We start from the raw sequence: 18984 nt of genomic DNA on the forward strand, positions 1-18984 counted from the left end.
TCTTGAAGAAGGAAGGAAGGAGGAAGAGGAGGAGGAGGAATTATGTTGAAGAAGGAAGGAGAAGGGGTAGTAGGAGAGGAGGAGGAGGAGGAGGAGGAGGAAGAAGAAGAAGAAGAAGAAGAAGAAGAAGAAGAAGAAGAAGAAGAAGAAGAAGAAGAAGAAGAAGAAGAAGAAGAAGAAGAAGAAGAGGAGGAGGAAGATTGCACTCAATCCTGACAAGACTGAGTGTCTTGTGTTTTTTCCTCCCAACAGTTGGCCAGATATTCCATCTCTCAGGCTGGGGGGTGAAATTCTATGCCCCTCAGACAGGGTTCGCAATTTGGGAGTCCTCCTGGATCCACAGCTGACTTTAGAACATCATCTGTCGGCTGTGACCAGGGGGGCATTTGCCCAGGTTCGCCTGGTGCACCAATTGCGTCCCTACCTGAACTGGGAGGCTCTCGCAACAGTCACTCACGCCCTTGTGACCTCAAGACTGGACTACTGCAATGCGCTCTACATGGGACAGCCCTTGAAGAGCATTCGGAGACTTCAGCTTGTCCAGAATGCAGCCGCGCGAGCGATTGTGGGTGCACCCCGGAACACCCATGTTACACCTATCCTCTGCGAGCTGCACTGGCTGCCTATTGGTCTCCGGATACGCTTCAAGGTGCTAGTCATCACTTATAAAGCCCTTCATGGTATTGGACCTGGGTACTTGAGAGACCGCCTGCTGCCAATTACCTCCCAAAGACCCATCAGATCCCACAGATTAGGCCTCCTCCGGATTCCATCTACCGGCCAATGTCGATTGGCGACCACCCGGAGGAGGGCCTTCTCTGTGGCTGCTCCGGCCCTTTGGAACAAACTCCCCGCGGAGATCCGGACCCTTACTCCCTTCAGGCTTTCCGTAAAGCCATTAAAACCTGGCTGTTCCGGCAGGCCTGGGGTTGATGAGTTCCCTTCCCCGCTCAAATTATGTGACTGTTGATTGTTTTTAAATTTTCTCTGTATCCTGTTTGTTGTTTTTGCCTTGTCTGTATTACCCCCCTCCCCTGGGTTTGTTAGCCGCCCTGAGTCCCTCCGGGAATAGGGCGGCATATAAATGAAATAAACCTATAACCTAAGAAGAAGAAGAAGAAATAATAATTGGCTAATATAACGTGGCTTTTGATCAAATCCACAAAATTGCAACAAGAAAAGGCAAGTCCCAAGTTTAAAAAGCACACAGAATATGAAATTGTTGCATGCAAACTAGATACGGTTCAACTGGACAATGATATAAATTAGGAGGTCATGGTTTATCTCTGCCCCAGGAACTGTCTGCAAAACAACTGGAATACAAAACAGTTGTGCACAAAAGCCCCAGCAACAAACCGTTGTTGCGAGAGTTTATGGGTTTGGCACTGATCCAAAGAGATTGGTGGCAGCCAAGAAGGGAAGGAGAGAAACCGAGGAAGCCTTGCATGGACAAGGAGTACGGATGTGCGTAAACGCAGGCACGCAAGCGCAGAGGGAGGATTCCCACGTATGCATTGAGAAGTCCAGTTTGCAGGAAGGCAATGCAAGGGAAAGAAAGAGGAAGAGAGAAACAGAGAGAGAGAGAGAAAGGGAGGGAGGGAGAGAGAAAGAAAGATTGATTCCCAGCTGGCCTACTTCTTCCCCACGCCAAGTCCAATATCATGGAGCTAAAATCAGAATGAATTTAGGTAGGTAGAGAAGGAAGGAAGGAAATAGAAGGGCAGAGAAAGGGAAGGGGAAAGGGAAGGAGTGAAGGTGGGGAAGAGAAAGAAGGAAAGAAGGAAGGAAATAAAGGGCAGAGGAAGGGAAGGGGAAAGAGAAGGGGGAGGGAGGGAGAGAGGGAGGGAACAAAGGAGGGAAGGGGAGAAGGAAGGAAAGAAGAAAGAAAGGAAATGAAGGGCAAAGGAAGGGAAGGGGGAAGGGAAAGTGAAGGTGTGAGGGAGAGAAGGAAGGAAGGAAATGAAGGGCAGAGGAAGGGAAGGGGAAAGGGAAGGAGTGAAGGTGAGGGAGAGAAGGAAGGAAAGAAGGAAGAAAATAAAGGGTAGAGGAAGAGAAGGGGAAAGGGAAGCGGGAGGGAGGGGGAGAGGGAGGGAAGGAAGGAGGGGAGAGGAGAAGGAAAGAAGGAAGGAAAGAAAGAAGAAAGGAAGGAAAGGAAGGGCAGAGGAAGGGAAGGGGAAGAGGGGAGGGAGGGAGAGAAAGAAGGAAGGAAGGAAGGAAGGAAGGAAAAGGTGATGCGACGGAAAACAAACAAGAGTCAGAAGAATAAACCACATTTATTGAAAATGTATTTCTAAGCCACAGTTGAATTTCTCCTGAGGGAACTTCAGGATTCTGCCCTAAATGCGCCCCACTCCTCAAATTCACGTTGTTCCCCACCCGTTTTTGCTCCTGCCGCCCTCAGCCTGCTTGGCCCAGAGGACCAAACAGGGATGAGGGGGAGGAGGCAACGGGGAGCCACGCACTTCAAAGCGGCCCCCTCCCCCTTGATGAAAATTTGGGTTCAGGGAATTTCCCACCCAGTCGGTTTCCCACAAGCAAAATCGATGGGGGAAGCCAGCTTTGCTTCACGACCAAGTGACTCACTTACAAGCGGCAGAGATTTGCTTTAGAGCCACGGTGGGGGAGGGGGGAGAATCCTTTAGCCCCCGCCTTCCTTAGCCACGGACATTCCACTCCCGAATGCGGCCGTAAGCCGAGGACTATCTCTCCTGACCTCTGGGCTCAGGTGAGAGGCGAAGAGACAACGTGAGCATGGATTCGTTATGGAAAAAGCCATCTTAGGTCTAACCTAAGCTGTAAACAAGCCACTGTAAACTGGTTTAATTAAAAGTGTTGTGCATTCGGAGTCGGGTTTTCGACTTTTACGTCCCGGATCTCCTTCTACGGTTCTGCCCCAGAATTGCAAACTTGGCCAAATTGAATGAGGGCAGGAGAGATGCAAACAGGAGGATATCCAAGTGCACAACCACTTAAATAGGAGCCAGCCGTGTGCGGCAGCTGCCAAAAAAGCCAACACAGTTCTAGGCTGCATCAACAGAGGGATAGAATCCAGATCACGTGAAGTGTTGATACCATTTTATAAGGCCTTGGGAAGCCACACTTGGAATACGGCATCCGGTTTTGGTCGCCACGGTGTAGAAAAGATGTGGAGACTCTAGAAAGAGTGCAGAGAAGAGCAACAAAGAGGATTAGGGGACTGGAGGCCAAAACATATGAAGAACGGTTGCAGGAACTGCGTATGTCTAGTTTAATGAAAAGAAGGACCAAGGGAGACATGATAGCAGTCTTCCAATATCTCAGGGGCTGCCCCAAAGAAGAGGGAGTCAAACTATTTTCCAAGGCACCTGAGGGTAGAACAAGAAGCAATGGGTGGAAACTAATCAAGGAGAAATCCTTCTTTCTCTCCTTACTTCCTTCCACCCTCCCATCCTTCTCTCCTTCCTTCCCTCCTTGCTTCCTTCCTCCCTCCCTCCTCTCCTTCCTTCCCACCTTCCTTCCTTCCAATATCTCAGGGGCTGCCCCAAAGAAGAGGGAGTCAAACTATTCTCCAAAGCACTGAAGGCAGGACAGGAAGCAATGGGTGGAAACTAATCAAGGAGAGAAGCAACTTAGAACTGAGGAGGAATTTCCTGACAGTGAGAACAATTAATCAGTGGAACAACTTGCCTCCAGAAGTTGTGAATTCCCCAACACTGGGAGTTTATAAGAAGACGTTGGATAATTTGTCTGAAGTGGTGTAGGGTTTCCTGCCTGAGCAGAGGGTTGGACTAGAAGACCTCCAAGGTCCCTTGCAACTCTGTTATTCTGTTCTATTCTGTCTCTCAAGGCCTTCATGGGTTGCAATTGTGCCTTTTTAAGTTTTCAGGGCGGGTTTACAGCATAAAACGTCAACATCCGTTTCTTCTCCGTTCTACCCTCCGGAACCCGCCCCAAACAGGAAGCATCTAACCCCTGGCCTCCGACTTGCGTCAGAGCGCTTCCTTTTTCTTTTTTTCTGTGCAAAATATATATATATATATATATATATATATATATATATATATATATATATATATATAAATCATCACACAAAACCAGGCACGGAGGAAATCATAATAAAAGAGAGGAAAAAAAAAAACAGGAAGAATTTGCAGTCCCTCGACAGAATGTTAAAAACGGGGAGCTAAGAGAAGAAGACGGAGAGGTGTTTTGTTCGCAGGGGATGTCTCTTGCTGCAAACTTTCCAACTTTCTGCAGCGCCGTAATTTCTCCGGGCTCGCCAAGTGGCAAAGTTTCCGCCGACAAATAACTCCTTCTACCCATCGGACCATGACGGATGAGTGAAGACAATGTTCCTTTTCTTCGCCCAGCGGGAAAAGATTGCTTTCTCGGTGATGAAACGGTGCCCGCCGCGGGCAGCCCGTTCGTGGGCTTGGTACATCCGGCATTCGTCCAGTCGCCCCTTCTCAAAATAGTGATAAGGCACAGCCGGTTGGTTCTTCTCTCTGCCAATCGAAGGAGCCAAGTTTAAAGTTTACTTACTTACTTACTTACTTACTTACTTACTTACTCACACACACAGACACACACACACACACACACACACAGCTAGAGCTAACATGCCACAGTGACATTCCACCGAAGGCAGCTTGAAATAACTAGCCATTAATAAAACAAAAATATTGATTGAGGCAACAGAGAGAAAAGATTTTTGTTGTTGTTTATCCTTACCTGGGGAAGAGCCAAATGTGTTTTTTTTTTTTTTTTTTCAAAAGGCAACTTTGGTTTTTCCTTGAAGACAGTTCGCTTCTCATCCAAGAAGCTTCTTTGGTTCTCACTCAAGAAACGTCTTCTGCCAGAACTGAAGAAACTTCTTGGATGAGAAGCAAAATGTCTTCAAGGAAAAACCAAGTCCAGTTGCCTTCTGCAGAACTGAAGAAGCTTCTTGGATGAGAAGTGAAAGGTCTTCAAGGAAGAACAAAGTCCACCTGCCTTCTGAAGATCTGAAGAAGCTTCTTGGATGAGAAACAAAACGTCTTCAAGGAAGAACAAAGTCCAATTGCCTGAAGGACTGAAGAAGCTTCTTGGATGAGAAGCGAAATATCTTAAAGGAAGAACAGAGTCCAGTTGCCTTTTGAAAAAAAGCACCTTTGGGACAACCATGACCTGGATGACCATGAATCTCCATAGAGATTTACCTGGGGAAGAGTTGATCCTTTGGATACAGCCTCCCCATCTTTGTGTCTTCTGGGAAATGAGCATTTTGGGATGGCATCATTTTTTGGAGAACATCTCCAAGATGTTCTCCACCTCTTCGCCCTGGCCACCAGAGCACAGATCATAGCCTCCCAAGATGTAAGGGATGAAGAGAAGTCTCTCATAAAGAGTCCCATCTTCTCCTTTGGCTTCCCAGCTCAGAAGACCACCTCAAAATTACTTACTTGCAGTGGTTCTCGCTGACCATCCCGAAGACAAAAATCTGCTCACACAACTCCATCGCCAAAACCATGGTGAACCAGCCGGTACTGAGAAAGGAACCAGATTTCATCCTGCGGGTTGGGAAGAGAAGATGCTGAGATACCATGTAGGGGGAACCAGGGAAAGCCCTGTCAGATGCAATGAAATCGAGTTTGACACCCCTAGCTTAGAAGGAGCTAAGAGAAGAAATTTGGCAGGAGTTGGAGCCTCAGCTGTCGCTGGAACTCAACCTCATGAGGGCTTCCGTCCTTGCTTTGCTACCCAAATTCCACCAGAAGCCGCTCAACTTCTTTCCAAGCTTCCCACCAAGAATGGAAGCTGGGAATTTCATCACAGAGCTTTGCTGCTCCACCGGGTCCCTCCCTTAGTGAGGAGGTTGTCATCCTCTCTCTCTTTCGAGAGTGGCTCGCTTGGCTGTGGAAGAAACTGGGGAAGGGGCAAAGTCAGGCGGGGCAGAGTAGGGGAGAGGTAGAACAAGGGAGAGCGGGTTCAGATAAAGACCAAGGCCCACCCCCCTCCGTATCCTAGGGCACGCAGGGAAGAACGGAGAAGAGAGCAACGGCTCTCCGTTGCATGGCTTATGAGGGAGGAAAGGGCCCCGATTCCCTTCACAAGGCACACCTGGGGAATGGAGTTTAAAGGAGAGGCAAGTGGGAAGGACAGTTGTCGGAAACAAACACTGAGTTTAACTGCTTAGCTGAGTTCCCAGCATCCTCCCAACTGGTTTGATTTACTGTCCTGCTGCTTCACTTCTGGAACTCCTTATCTTGATTGCTCTACTCAATTAATTACCTTACTTTGCCTCGATGGATTTGTAGTTGGAAGTTTTCAGCTTACAGTGTTTGGACTGGAGCATTTTCAGCCAAAGGCTGTAAAACAGGTTTGTGGAAGAGCGTTTCTCCAGGCCGCAGAGTCGAAAGGGACGTTGGGGGCACAGTTGGTGTTCATAAAGGGACTCATAGGGTCACCAAGTCACCACGCTCCCCGCTCACCTGTTTTTCCCTGTCTCCTGTTGGAAGAGCTCGTCGCAGCGGGCCATGGTTTTCTCGGTGAGCGTGTAGAGATGCAAAGCAGGGTACATCTCCTTGATCTTCACCAGGGTCCGATAAACCAAGCCGGTTTTCTCATGGCTCATCAGCCGGGGAGGCCCCCAAATGATATAGGTGGTGTCGCAGGATTGCTTGAAGAAATAACTGTGGTTGCGTAGCAGCAAAGGGATGCTGGTGTGGGAGACCACGCGGAGGGTGCTGCGGCTGCCCACGTCTTCCTCGTAGCCCTGAGTGGGGGCCTGGTTCATGCGCAGGACGCATTCCTTGGCGTCAATCTCCGTTCCCGAACGGGAACCCAACATCTGCCCGGAACTGGACACAATGGCACATTGGCGGCATGGCACTTGAACCAGGGGCTAACCAGAAGAAGAAGGAAAAATAAAATAGAAGAACGTGCCGTAGCATTGCTCTCTAGGCTTACATTGGGGAGGGGGATTCCTCCGCCGAGAGATTTTCTCCCCCACGGCAAGTTTCATTTCCCTGGGGGAGATTTCAGTATGCCAATGTAGCTCCCAGAAGTAAAATCCTTCCATCGTTCAGTTTCCGGCCACCCCTCCCCATCCTTTTCTCCAAATGGGCTTGGACACGTATAATAAGTCAATTCCAAATGGCTATGCAATGTTAGAAGCAAAGAGCTGTGGTTTTCCGCTCCCAGAATTCATGTTGTCAGGGGAATTCTGGGAGTTGACGTCCACCTCACAAGTCTTAAAAGTTGTTGAGGGTCACAAACACTGCTGAAACCAGTGGACTTCAAATTTCGTAGGTAGGTAGGTAGGTAGGTAGGTAGGTAGGTAGGTAGGTAGGTAGGTAGGTAGGTAGGTAGGAAGGAAGGAAGGAAGGAAGGAAGGAAGGAAGGAAGGAAGGAAGGAAGGGAAGAGGGAACAAAGAATTACTTTTGATACCGAAAAAGAGAAGAAAGAAAATAATGAAAGAGAAACAAAATATGTAAAGATTGGATGGATGGATGGAAGGAAGGAAGGAAGGAAAGAAAGAAAGAAAGGAGAGGGACCAAAGAATTACTTTTGATACTGAAAAAGAGAAGAAATAAAATAATGAAAAACAAAATATGTAAAGATTGGATGGATGGAAGGAAGGAAGGAAAGAAAAAAGAAAGAAAGAAAGGAAGGAAGGAAGGAAGGAAGGCCCAAAGAATTGCCTTTGATACTGAAAAAGATAAGAAAGAAAATAATGAAAGAGAAACAAAATATGTAAAGATTGGATGGATAGAAGGAAGGAAGGAAAGAAAAAAGAAAGAAAGAAAGAAAGAAAGAAAGAAAGAGGAGAGGGACCAAAGAATTACTTTTGATACCGAAAAAGAGAAGAAAGAAAATAATGAAAGAGAAACAAAATATGTAAAATTGGATGGATGGATGGATGGATGGATGGATGGATGGATGGAAGGAAGGAAGGAAGGAAGGAAGCCCCCACAATTTTCCTGGATGGGGAATTCTGGGAGTTGAAGTCCACACATCTTAAAATTGCCGAAGTTACGCACCATAATCAAGGAACATCACATTTCTTCTGGCTGGTTCTTGTCAAAAAAGCTCTCCTGTGATTGGTTGACACGCCACACAACCTTTTCAAGCCACCCATTTGTGTAGCTGAACGGTTGCATTAATACCAGATAAGAGCCCCTGCGTTACTAAAAAGCTTTTGTTATGCATCTATATGGCGTTCTCATATTGAAAACGTTCTCCTATGTGTCTCCTATCTTGCAAAGAGCAAACTAGCATCGAAGGGCCATTTGAAATGTATTTATAGAATTAAGAATAGAATAGAATAGAATAGAGAAAATGCAGAAAAATAGAATAGAGAAAATGCAGAAAAAAATAGAATAGAGAAAATGCAGAAAAAATAGAATAGAGAAAATGCCAAATAGAGTGGAATCGAATAGAATATAGAAAGAATAGAACAGAATAGATAAAAAGCAGAAAAAATAGAATACAATAGAATAGAGAAAATGCAAAAAATAGAATAGAATAGAATATAGAAATAGAGTACAATAGACTAGAGATAATGCAAAAAAAAATAGAATAGAATAAAGAAAATGCAGAAAAAATAGAATAGAGAAAAGGTTCAAGGTTCAAGGTTCATTTTATTTATATGCCACCCTATTCCCGGGGGGGAATCAGGGCGGCACACAAACCCAAGGAGGGGAAGGGAAACACAAGAACTACAACAAAAAGTACAGGGAATTTAAAACAACCAACAGCCACACGATTCGAGAGGGGAAGGGAACTCATCGACCCCAGGCCTGCCGACACAGCCAGGTTTTAACGGCTTTTCGGAAGGCCTGGAGAGAGGTGAGGGTCCGAATCTCTGCAGGGAGCTCGTTCCAAAGGGCCGGAGCCGCCACAGAGAAGGCCCTCCCCCCGGGTAGTAGCCAGATGACATTGGCTAGTAGACGGAACCCGGAGGAGGCCTAATCTGTGTGATCTAATGGGTCTTTGGGAGGTAATTGGCAGCAGGCGGTCTCTCAAGTACAACTTACTTACTTACAAATATCGAATAGAGTGGAATAGAATAGAATATAGAAAGAATAGAATAGAATAGAAAAGATAAAATGCAGAAAAAATAGAATAGAATAGAATAGAACAGAGAAAATGCAGAAAAAATTGAATAGAATAAATGCAGAAAAAATAAAATAGAATAGAATAGAGAAAATGCAGAAAAATAGAATAGAATATAGAAAGAATAGAATAGAATAGAGATAATGCCGAAAAAATAGAATAGAATAGAATAAAGAAAATGCAGAAAAAAATAGAATAGAGTAGAATAGAGAAAATGCAGAAAAAATAGAATAGAGTGGAATAGAGATAATATAGAAAAAATAGAATAGAATAGAATAAAGAAAATGCAAAAAAAATAGAATAGAATAGAATAGAGAAAATGCAGAAAATTAGAATAGAATAGAATAGAATAGAGAAAATGCAGAAAAATAGAATAGAATATAGAAAGAATAGAGATAATGCCGAAAAAATAGAATAGAATAGAATAAAGAAAATGCAGAAAAAAATAGAATAGAGTAGAATAGAGAAAATGCAGAAAAAATAGAATAGAGTGGAATAGAGATAATATAGAAAAAATAGAATAGAATAGAATAAAGAAAATGCAAAAAATTAGAATAGAATAGAATGGAGAAAATGCAGAAAAATAGAATAGAATAGAATAGAATAGAGAAAATGCAGAAAAATAGAATAGAATATAGAAAGAATAGAGATAATGCAGAAAAAATAGAATAGAATAGAATAAAGAAAATGCAGAAAAAAATAGAATAGAGTAGAATAGAGAAAATGCAGAAAAAATAGAATAGAGTGGAATAGAGATAATATAGAAAAAATAGAATAGAATAGAATAAAGAAAATGCAAAAAATTAGAATAGAATAGAATGGAGAAAATGCAGAAAAATAGAATAGAATAGAATAGAATAGAGAAAATGCAGAAAAATAGAATAGAATATAGAAAGAATAGAGATAATGCAGAAAAAATAGAATAGAATAGAATAAAGAAAATGCAGAAAAAAATAGAATAGAGTAGAATAGAGAAAATGCAGAAAAAATAGAATAGAGTGGAATAGAGATAATATAGAAAAAATAGAATAGAATAGAATAAAGAAAATGCAAAAAATTAGAATAGAATAGAATGGAGAAAATGCAGAAAAATAGAATAGAATAGAATAGAATAGAATAGAGAAAATGCAGAAAAATAGAATAGAATATAGAAAGAATAGAGATAATGCAGAAAAAATAGAATAGAATAAAGAAAATGCAGAAAAAAAATCAAGTGGAATAAAGAAAATGCAGAATAGAATAGATTATCTAGGGTTTTTTTGGCTGCAAGGGTTTCCTGGCCCACTTCGCATCTAAACTGCCTTTCTCCCTAATCTTGAGATCCGACTCACCTTGCCATCTGGAACGCTGATATAGCCCTCAAATCGGGCAGTTTTAAAACTCTGTGCCAGCCTGCCCTCCTTCCCTTCTCTGGGCTGGCAGCTGAGCCAGCACAGGGAGCTACAAAGGCGTGGGCACAACAGGAAGTAAGCGATGCTGCAGGCAGACAAGACAACGAGAGTGAAGAAGAGGCGAGGCTGCAAAAGAGAAGCTGTGTCGGTAAACCGATAAGATACCCAGACGCAGGCAGGATTCAACTGTACAGAGCTAACAGACCAACAGAGCTGGAAAGGACCTTGGAGGTCTTCTAGTCCACCCCCCACCCACCCCGCTCAGGCGGGAAACCCTATAACATTTCAGACAAATGGTTATCCAATCTCTTCTTGAAAACTTCCAGTGTTGGATCATTCACAACTTCTGGAGGGAAGTTGTTCCGCTGGTTAATTGTTCTCACTGTCAGGAAATTTCTTCTCAGTTCTACGTTGCTTCTCTCCTTGATTAGTTTCCACCCATTGCTTCTTGTCCTGCCCTCAGGTGCTTTGGAGAATAGCTTGACTCCCTCTTCTTTGGGGCAGCCCCTGAGATGTTGGAATACTGCTATCCTGTCTCGCCTAGATCTTCTTTTCATTAGACTAGAATAGAATAGCAGAGTTGGAAGGGACCTTGGAGGTCTTCTAGTCTAAACCCCTGCTCAGGCACGAAACCCTACACCCCTCTTCTTTGGGGCATCCCCTGAGATATTGGAAGACTGCTATCATGTCTCCCCTTGTCCTTCTTTTCATTAAACTAAACATAACCCAATTCCTGCAACCATTCTTCCTATGTTTTAGCCTCCAGTCCCCTAATCCTCTTGGTTGCTCTTCCTGCACTCTTTCTAGAGTCTCCACATCTTTTTTACATCGTGGCGACCAAAACTGGATCCAGTATTCCAAATGTGGCCTTCCCAAGGCATCACGGAGCCCTGCAGATCTCTAGGAATGTCAGAGCCACGGGATACTTACAAGCACTTGCATCCTTTACGGAGTTTTCAGCCATGTATCTGGTTTGGAAGTCTGGGACAACTTCCCTGCAAAGAGATAAAAGACAGGTGAGCGATTCCAGAGGTGACTTTTCCCATTGCTTACAAGATGCTCAATCATCCAGGTGTTGCTCGTCCCAAAGGACCTGTTTTCCAAAAAAACAACTAGACTTTCCCGGGAGTTTTTTTTATTCCTTTGAAAACATTTCGCTTCTCATCCAAGAAGCTTCCTCAGTTCTAACGGACAGCTGGGGAAACCGAAGGATTTATTGAACGGAAGAAGAATAAACAAACAAGAAAATCGAAGGATAAAAGCACTTCTCCCTGTGTTCAGCTGAGGCCTTAACAGGTCTGTGTCTCCAGGCATCCGAAGAAACTAATTACAACATTAAGAAATTTCAGCTATTAAAGATAGCACAGTGGCACAGTGGTTAGAGTGCAGCACTGCAGGCTACCTCTGCTGACTGCCGGCTGCCTGCAATTTGGCAGTTCGAATCTCACCAGGCTCAAGGTTGACTCAGCCTTCCGTCCTTCCGAGGTCGGTAAAATGGGGAGCCAGATTGTTGGGGGGCACGAGGCTGACTCTGTATATCGCTTAGAAAGGGCTGTGAAGCAATATTATAAGTCTAAGCGCTGTTGTTATCTAAGCAACATGGTGTCGCGATGGTTAGAATGCAGTAAAGGTAAAAGTTCCCCTCACACATATGTTCCAGTGGTTCCCAACTCTAGGGGGCGGTGCTCAGCTCCGTTTCAAAGCCGAAGAGCCAGCGCTGACCAAAGACGTCTCCGTGGTCATGTGACCGGCATGACTCAACGCCGAAGGGGCACGGAACGCTGTTCCTTTCCCACCAAAGGTGCTTCCTATTTTTCTACTTGCATTTTTTATTTGCTTTCGAACTACTAGGTTGGCAGAAGCTGGGACAAGCACATTTAGCCTCCTTTCAAATCTTTCCCATCTTCAACCTTGGGAAAGGGAGAGAAAGACAGTGGGAGTCAGCCAGCCTTCTCTGGTGACGAGATACTTAACAGCTCAGAAACTGGCCTCACGAATGTGTTTGGTGCTCTCCCAAGGAAAGTACAAGACAACATATTATTCAAGTCAGAAAGGTGGTTCCTATTTCTCTACTTGCATTTTTTACGTGCTTTCGAACTGCTAGGTTGGAAGAAGCTGGGACAAGTAATGAGAGCTCCCTCTGTTATGCGACGCTGAGGATTCGAACCAGCGAACTGCTGACCTTTCTGACCAACATACTCAGCCTCTTAGCCCCTGAGCCACCCCATCCCCTTGGATGCAGTATTGCAGGCTAATTCTGCTAGCAGTTCGATCCTGACCAGCTCAAAGTTGACTCAGCCTTCCATCCTTCCGATGTGGGTCAAATGAGGATCCAGATTGTTGGGGGCAGGAGGCTGACTCTGTAAACCGCTTAGAGAGGGCTGTAAAAGCACTGTGAAGCGGTATATAAATGCTATTGCTGTTTCAGTGTGCCACACAAGTTGCCAGAATCAGGATGTTTTTCTGTTTTAAAACCATATAAGACTGGACTTGTTTTAGCTAATCACCCCCAGCCAAATTGGTAAATGCGTTATCAAGAGAGAGAAAAAAGTGTTTGATTTTGCAGGCCTCGTTTCCAAACTAACTTTCTTAGCTGCCTGTAGATTTCATCACAACGCCAGCTGTGTTGTAACTAGTTGACAACAAGAGAAACACAAAACTATTCCATCAATTTTTCCCCCCCTCCCCTGACAACTACGCTAGTTTAATATTGTCTTAATTTAGGATTATTTGAAGCCAGTTGGCCAATTCTGAAAGAAAGACCGGGTAATTTTAACTTTGCCCAAGCGTGATCCATTCAGGGGTAGGAAAACAGGCCATGTTTTCTGCTGGTTAAACTATGATTCCCAGCAAACCCTTCTCTTCCCAGCAGAGAACAGCAAAATGCTTCGATTGAGATCCACATATGTGGGACTGATTGGGGTAGATTGTAAGGGTGACACCGAAATATAATTTTAGGTCATTTTATCCTATTTCATATATTTATGTATTAAATTACATTGTATCTTATTCCATAACTTTTGTGTTTTACCCTACTCTGATTTTAAATTGTTTGTATAAGTTTTTACTGGCGACATGTGTTTGAACCTTGTGCTTTGATATGGCCTATATAGGCTAATCAATAAAGCTATCATATCCCAGCAGAGGATGCTGGGAGTTGTAGTCCGTCAACATCTGGCAAGCCACAGGGGGTCTACAGCTGTTCCTTAAGAGAAGAGCCATGGATTAGCACCCCTCTTCAATTAGGAATAATTTTGCCCCCTTCTCTAACGAAAAAAAACAACCTAACAAGCATTTCACCGCTTAAATTGATCCGCAGTTCGGCAGTTCAAATCTCATCGGCTCAAGGTTGACTCAGCCTTCCGTCCTTCCGAGGTGGGTAAAATGAGGACCCAGATTGTTGGGGGCAAGAGGCTGACTCTGCAAACTGCTTAGAGAGGGTGGGAAGCGGTATATAAGTCTAAGTACTATTGGGAAGGAAGGAAAGAGGAAGGAAGGAAGGAAGGAAGGAAGGAAGGAAGGAAGGAAGGAAGGGAGGGAGGGAGGGAGGGAGGGAGGGAGGGAGGGAGGGAGGGAGGAAGGAAGGACCGTGGTTTCACAGTGGTTAGAATGCAGTATTGCAGCCTAATTCCGCCAGCAGTTCGATCCTGACCGGCTCAAGGTTGTCTCAGCCTTCCATCCTTCCGAGGTGGGTGAAATGAGGAGCCAGATTATTGGGGGCAAGAGGCTGACTCTGTAAACTGCTTAGAGAGGGCTGTGAAGTACTATGCAGTGGTATATAAGTCTATTGCTATTGCTGAGGCTAAGTGGATGTTGCATGGCGCAGTGGTTAGAGAACTGCAGGCTACTTCTGCTGCCTGCTGGCTGCCTGCAATTCGGCAGTTCGAGTCCTTCCGAGGTCAGCAAAATGAGGACCCAAATTGTTGGGGGCAAGAGGCTGACTCTGTAAACAGCTTAGAGAGGGCTGGAAAGCACTGTGAAGCGGTATACAAGTCTAAGTCCCATTATCTTCCTTCCTCCCTCCCTATAATTCTGCCCACTGCCAGCAGTTTGATCCTGACAAGCTCAAGGATGACTCAGCCTTCCATCCTTCCCAGGTGAGTAAAATGAAGAGCTAGATTGTTGGGGGCAAGAGGCTGACTCTGTAAACTTCTTAAAGAGGGCTGTAAAAGCACTGTGAAGCGGTATATAAGTGCTACTTCTATTGCTATTTAACCACCCAGAATCCAGAGCTCCAGGCAGGCAGAAGGGCGAAGAAGGACGCTCTGCACATGCCCCCGAGTCTCCTCCGTGGGACAAAGCGCAGGGAGGGGAAAAGAGGTTCCCCCTTCGCTGGATGGCATGGGGGGAAAGAGACAACACCCTCCCCCCAATCTATCTGCGGCGATTCATTCCTAGCAAGCGGTCGCGGGAGGAGGGAAGGCTGGGAAGGGCAGGCGGGGGCATCGGAGCCCGGGCCGAGGGAAAGAGGGCGCCAGAGGGAACGCGCAAAGGAGCCCGAGGACGCGGCGGGCAAGCCTTTTTTTGCCAGCCGCGCGCGCCCCAGGGGGACCCGCGAAGTGCCAAGAGAAAAGACGAGGATGGCAAGGCGGGGGGAGGCGTCTCTCTCCGCCTTCCCTGGAGGGTCCCCCGGGGGCTTCTCCCGGCTCCAGGCAGACGGGCCTGGCTCGCCAAGCAGCCACTTACCAGCTTGGCCAAAGGAACCCACAGCGTGGCACGCGCGCTCGCCCTCTCCAAGCGCGCCCGGCGCTGGCGGCCCCGTTAATCTCCAGCTGCCCGAGCTGGCGAACCCTTTAAGAGCTCTGCAAAGAGGCGCAGGCTCCGCCTCGGACACCACCACCCCCGCGCGCCCCCCACGTCCCACCCACAGCCCGCCAGCGCCCTCCCTGCCAGTCGGGAGGCGGTTCCGGGCTCACCCACTCCTCCACGTGGTGCAAGGGCGCAGCGGGCAATCGGTGCGCGCTCCATGCCATGCCGGTTTTTTTCTTCCGTGGAAGGGTTGGTTAGGGTCTCATGGCTGAGTGGGGGTGGGGGAACGGACTAGATTTAGGGGCGAGTAGGCAGGAGACAGACAGACAGGGTTTGGCCAAGCACCAGCCTGCCACGCAGCATGGAAAGCCAAGGGGCTTCAAAGCCAACATTCCTGGTGCTGAAGCCAGGGGCCCAGTTCACACAAGACACTAAACCAGTGTTTCTCAACCTTGGCAACTTGAAGATGTCTGGACTTCAACTCCCAGAATTCCCCAGCCAGCATTCGCTGGCTGGGGAATTCTGGGACTTGAAGTCCAGACATCTTCAAGTTGCCAAGGTTGAGAAACACTGCACTAAACTGTGGTGCGGTTGATAAGCTTGTGGTTCAGGAAGTGTGCAAGTCTAGGTTACATACTGGGTGCAGTAGAATTTATCTTCATTTGTCTGCTTGCTTGCATGCACTTCTATAACTGTCTGGTTTGGCCCTGCAACTCAACAAGACAGACACGGACTTCAACGGATAATCCAGAATTGCAGGAAAAACAATGGCTACCAACCTGCCTTCCATTGAGGACCTGTACACTGCACGAGTCAAAAAGAGGGCTGTGAAAATATCTACAGACCCCTCGCATCCTGGACATAAATGGTTTCAACTCCTACCCTCAAAAACGACGCTATAAAGCACTGCACACCAGAACAAATAGACACAAGGACAGTTTTTTTCCTGAATGCCATCACTCTGCTAAACAACTAATTCCCTCCCCACTGTCAAAGTATTCACTAAGGCTGCATTACTATTACTATTAGTCTTCTCGTCGTTCCTATCACCCATCTCCTCCCACTTATAGACTGCAGGACTGTAACTTTGTTGCTTGTATTCTTACGATTTATATTGATATTGATTGTTTCCTGATTGCTTATTTGTACCCTATAGCAATAGCAGTTAGACTTATATACCGCTTCATAGGGCTTTCAGCCCTCTCTAAGCGGTTTACAGAGTCAGCATATCGCCCCCACAGTCTGGGTCCTCATTTCACCCACCTCGGAAGGATGGAAGGCTGAGTCCGTGACCCGTCAAAAGCGCGTTCCACAAAAGCGCGGTCGACGAAATCGCGTATGTGACGTCATCACAACGCGATGAAAAAGATCGAAAAATTGAAATAAAAATTAAATTACAGCAAGTCAATTCACATAAAGGTAAGGGTTAGGTTAAGGGTTAGGGTTATGTTAAGGGTTAGGGTTAGGGTTAGAGCGTTAGCGTTACGTTTAGCGTTAGGTTAAGGGTTAGCGTTAGGTTTTTCGTTACGTTAAGGGTTATGTTTCAGGTTAGGTTTAGGGTTAGGTTAAGGGTTAGGTTTAGGGTTAGGTTTAGGGTTAGGTTTGGGGGGGTTAGGGGAAGGTTTTAGCTTTATTTTTACATTTTTCGATCTTTTTCGATCTTCTTCGTCGCGCTGTGATGACGTCACATACGCGCTTTCGTCGACCGCGATTTTGTCGTCCGCGGTTTTGTGGTAGAACTGGCTGAGTCAACCTTGAGCCGGTGAGATTAGAACTGCTGAACTGCAGATAACAGTCAGCTGAAATGGCCTGCAGTACTGCACCTTAACCACTGCGCCACCTTGGCTCCTATGAGTATCATCAAGTGTTGTACCTTAGGATTCTTGACGAATGTATATATGTGTTACAGAAAATAAGGGTTTCTACTAAAACCAACCAGTTTGTATCCTCATTACTATTCCCCCTTCAAGATGAAGGCACATTTAGCCTCCTTTCAAATCTTTCCCATCTTCAACCTTGGGAAAGGGAGAGAAAGACAGTGGGAGTCAGCCAGCCTTGTCTGGTGACGAGATACTTAACAGCTCAGAAACTGGCCTCACGAATGTGTTTGCTGCTCTCCCAAGGAAAGTACAAGACAACATATTATTCAAGTCAGAAAGGTGGTTCCTATTTCTCTACTTGCATTTTTTACGTGCTTTCGAACTGCTAGGTTGGGAGAAGCTCAGACAAGTAGCGGGAGCTCACCCCGTTACGCGGCGCTGAGGATTTGAACCGCCGAACTGCCGACCTTTCTGACCGACAAGCTCAGCCTCTTAGCCCCTGAGCCACCCCATCCCCTTGGATGCAGTATTGCAGGCTAATTCTGCCAGCAGTTCGATCCTGACCAGCTCAAAGTTGACTCAGCCTTCCATCCTTTCGAGGTGGGTCAAATGAGGACCCGGATTGTTGGGGGCAAGAGGCTGACTCTGTAAACCGCTTAGAGAGGGCTGTAAAAGCACCGTGAAGCAGTATATAAGTGCTATTGCTGTTTCAGTGTGCCACACAAGTTGCCAGAATCAGGATGTTTTTCTTTTTAAAAACCATATAAGACTGGACTTGTTTTAGCTAATCACCCGCAGCCAAATTGATAAATGCATTATCAAGAGAGAGAAAAAAGTGTTTGATTTTGCAGGCCTCGTTTCCAAACTAACTTTCTTAGCTGCCTGTAGATTTCATCACAATGCCAGCTGTGTTGTAACTAGTTGACAACAAGAGAAACACAAAATTACAAGATCTGCAAGTACAAGACAACATATTATTCAAGTCAGAAGATTTAAAGAAATCCTTGTTGGTCCCAATGGACAAAGCAGAGCTGCTTATATATCTGGCCTCCCCATTCATTGAGCCTCTCACTTCTCCCCCAGAGGACGAGGAATTGCACCAACAAGAGACCATGGAAAATAGAAGCCAAGAGCCAAAGGGGCCATTAGAGGTCCCAGTAGAGATGGAGATACTATCACCCTTATCTGAATATCCCATGACACAGTGACGTGCGGTGAGGTTTATGGCTGGTGAGGCACTGACACAGTGGTGGGTTTCAAAAAAAAATTTTTTAGACTTGTGGACTTCAACTCCCAGAATTCCACAGCCAGGCATGCTCAGTTCCGATTTAAAGCGACAGCATTTGTTTTTCTCCTTTGCGAAAAAGTTTCCTTCATTCTTTTTCTTCTCCCTCCCCCTCCTTCCTCCCTCTCTCCCTCCCTCCCCCCTCTCTCAAACAGACACACGCACACAGAGAAGTTGGATTGGACTATCTCTCCTACCCCCTTCCCTCTCTCATTCACTCTCTCTCAAACAAACACAAACCCAGAAGTTGGATTGGATATATTTTCCTCACCTACATCAGGAATTTTTAGGCTTTTAACCCTTGCTTAACTCTGCTCGAGTGATCATAAAACACCTAAAGTCAGACTGGATGAGGCACGTCTTTCTCCTGCCTCCTCCTGTAGAGGGTGCTTTTTTAGAGGCTTTTTAAAACAGTTAAGCAGAGTCATCCATGGTGATTCTGGCAGCAACTAGCTCAGCCTGACCTCAGCTCTTGCCTTTTGCCTTTTACATTTTTTTTCTTTTCATGACGACAGTGGTGAGGCTCTGCCTCCCCTGACTGCACATCCCTGCATGACACCTTCAGCACCAAACCAAGAAACTGAGAGAGCCATCATCTCAAAAAATGAAGCATGACCTAATAACTCCTTCGTGACCCGTCAAAACCGCGGAGGACAAAATCGC

General features: G+C 45.8%; 1 protein-coding gene across 1 annotated transcript; it reads right to left on the reverse strand.

The window, feature by feature from the left end:
• Nucleotides 1-3743: 3743 nt before the first annotated feature.
• ST6GALNAC4 (ST6 N-acetylgalactosaminide alpha-2,6-sialyltransferase 4) lies at nt 3744-15291 on the reverse strand. Its single transcript, XM_032232396.1, has 6 exons — nt 15154-15291; nt 11398-11462; nt 10408-10593; nt 6450-6862; nt 5421-5528; nt 3744-4484 (listed from the first exon to the last, which is right to left on the reverse strand). The coding sequence occupies exons 2-6, from the start codon at nt 11407-11409 to the stop codon at nt 4295-4297; spliced, it is 909 nt and encodes a 302-aa protein (XP_032088287.1). The 5' UTR covers nt 11410-11462; nt 15154-15291; the 3' UTR covers nt 3744-4294.
• Nucleotides 15292-18984: the final 3693 nt, after the last annotated feature.

This window comes from Thamnophis elegans, chromosome 16 (genome assembly GCF_009769535.1).
Source record: "Thamnophis elegans isolate rThaEle1 chromosome 16, rThaEle1.pri, whole genome shotgun sequence".
NCBI classification, from domain to species: Eukaryota; Metazoa; Chordata; class Lepidosauria; order Squamata; family Colubridae; genus Thamnophis; species Thamnophis elegans.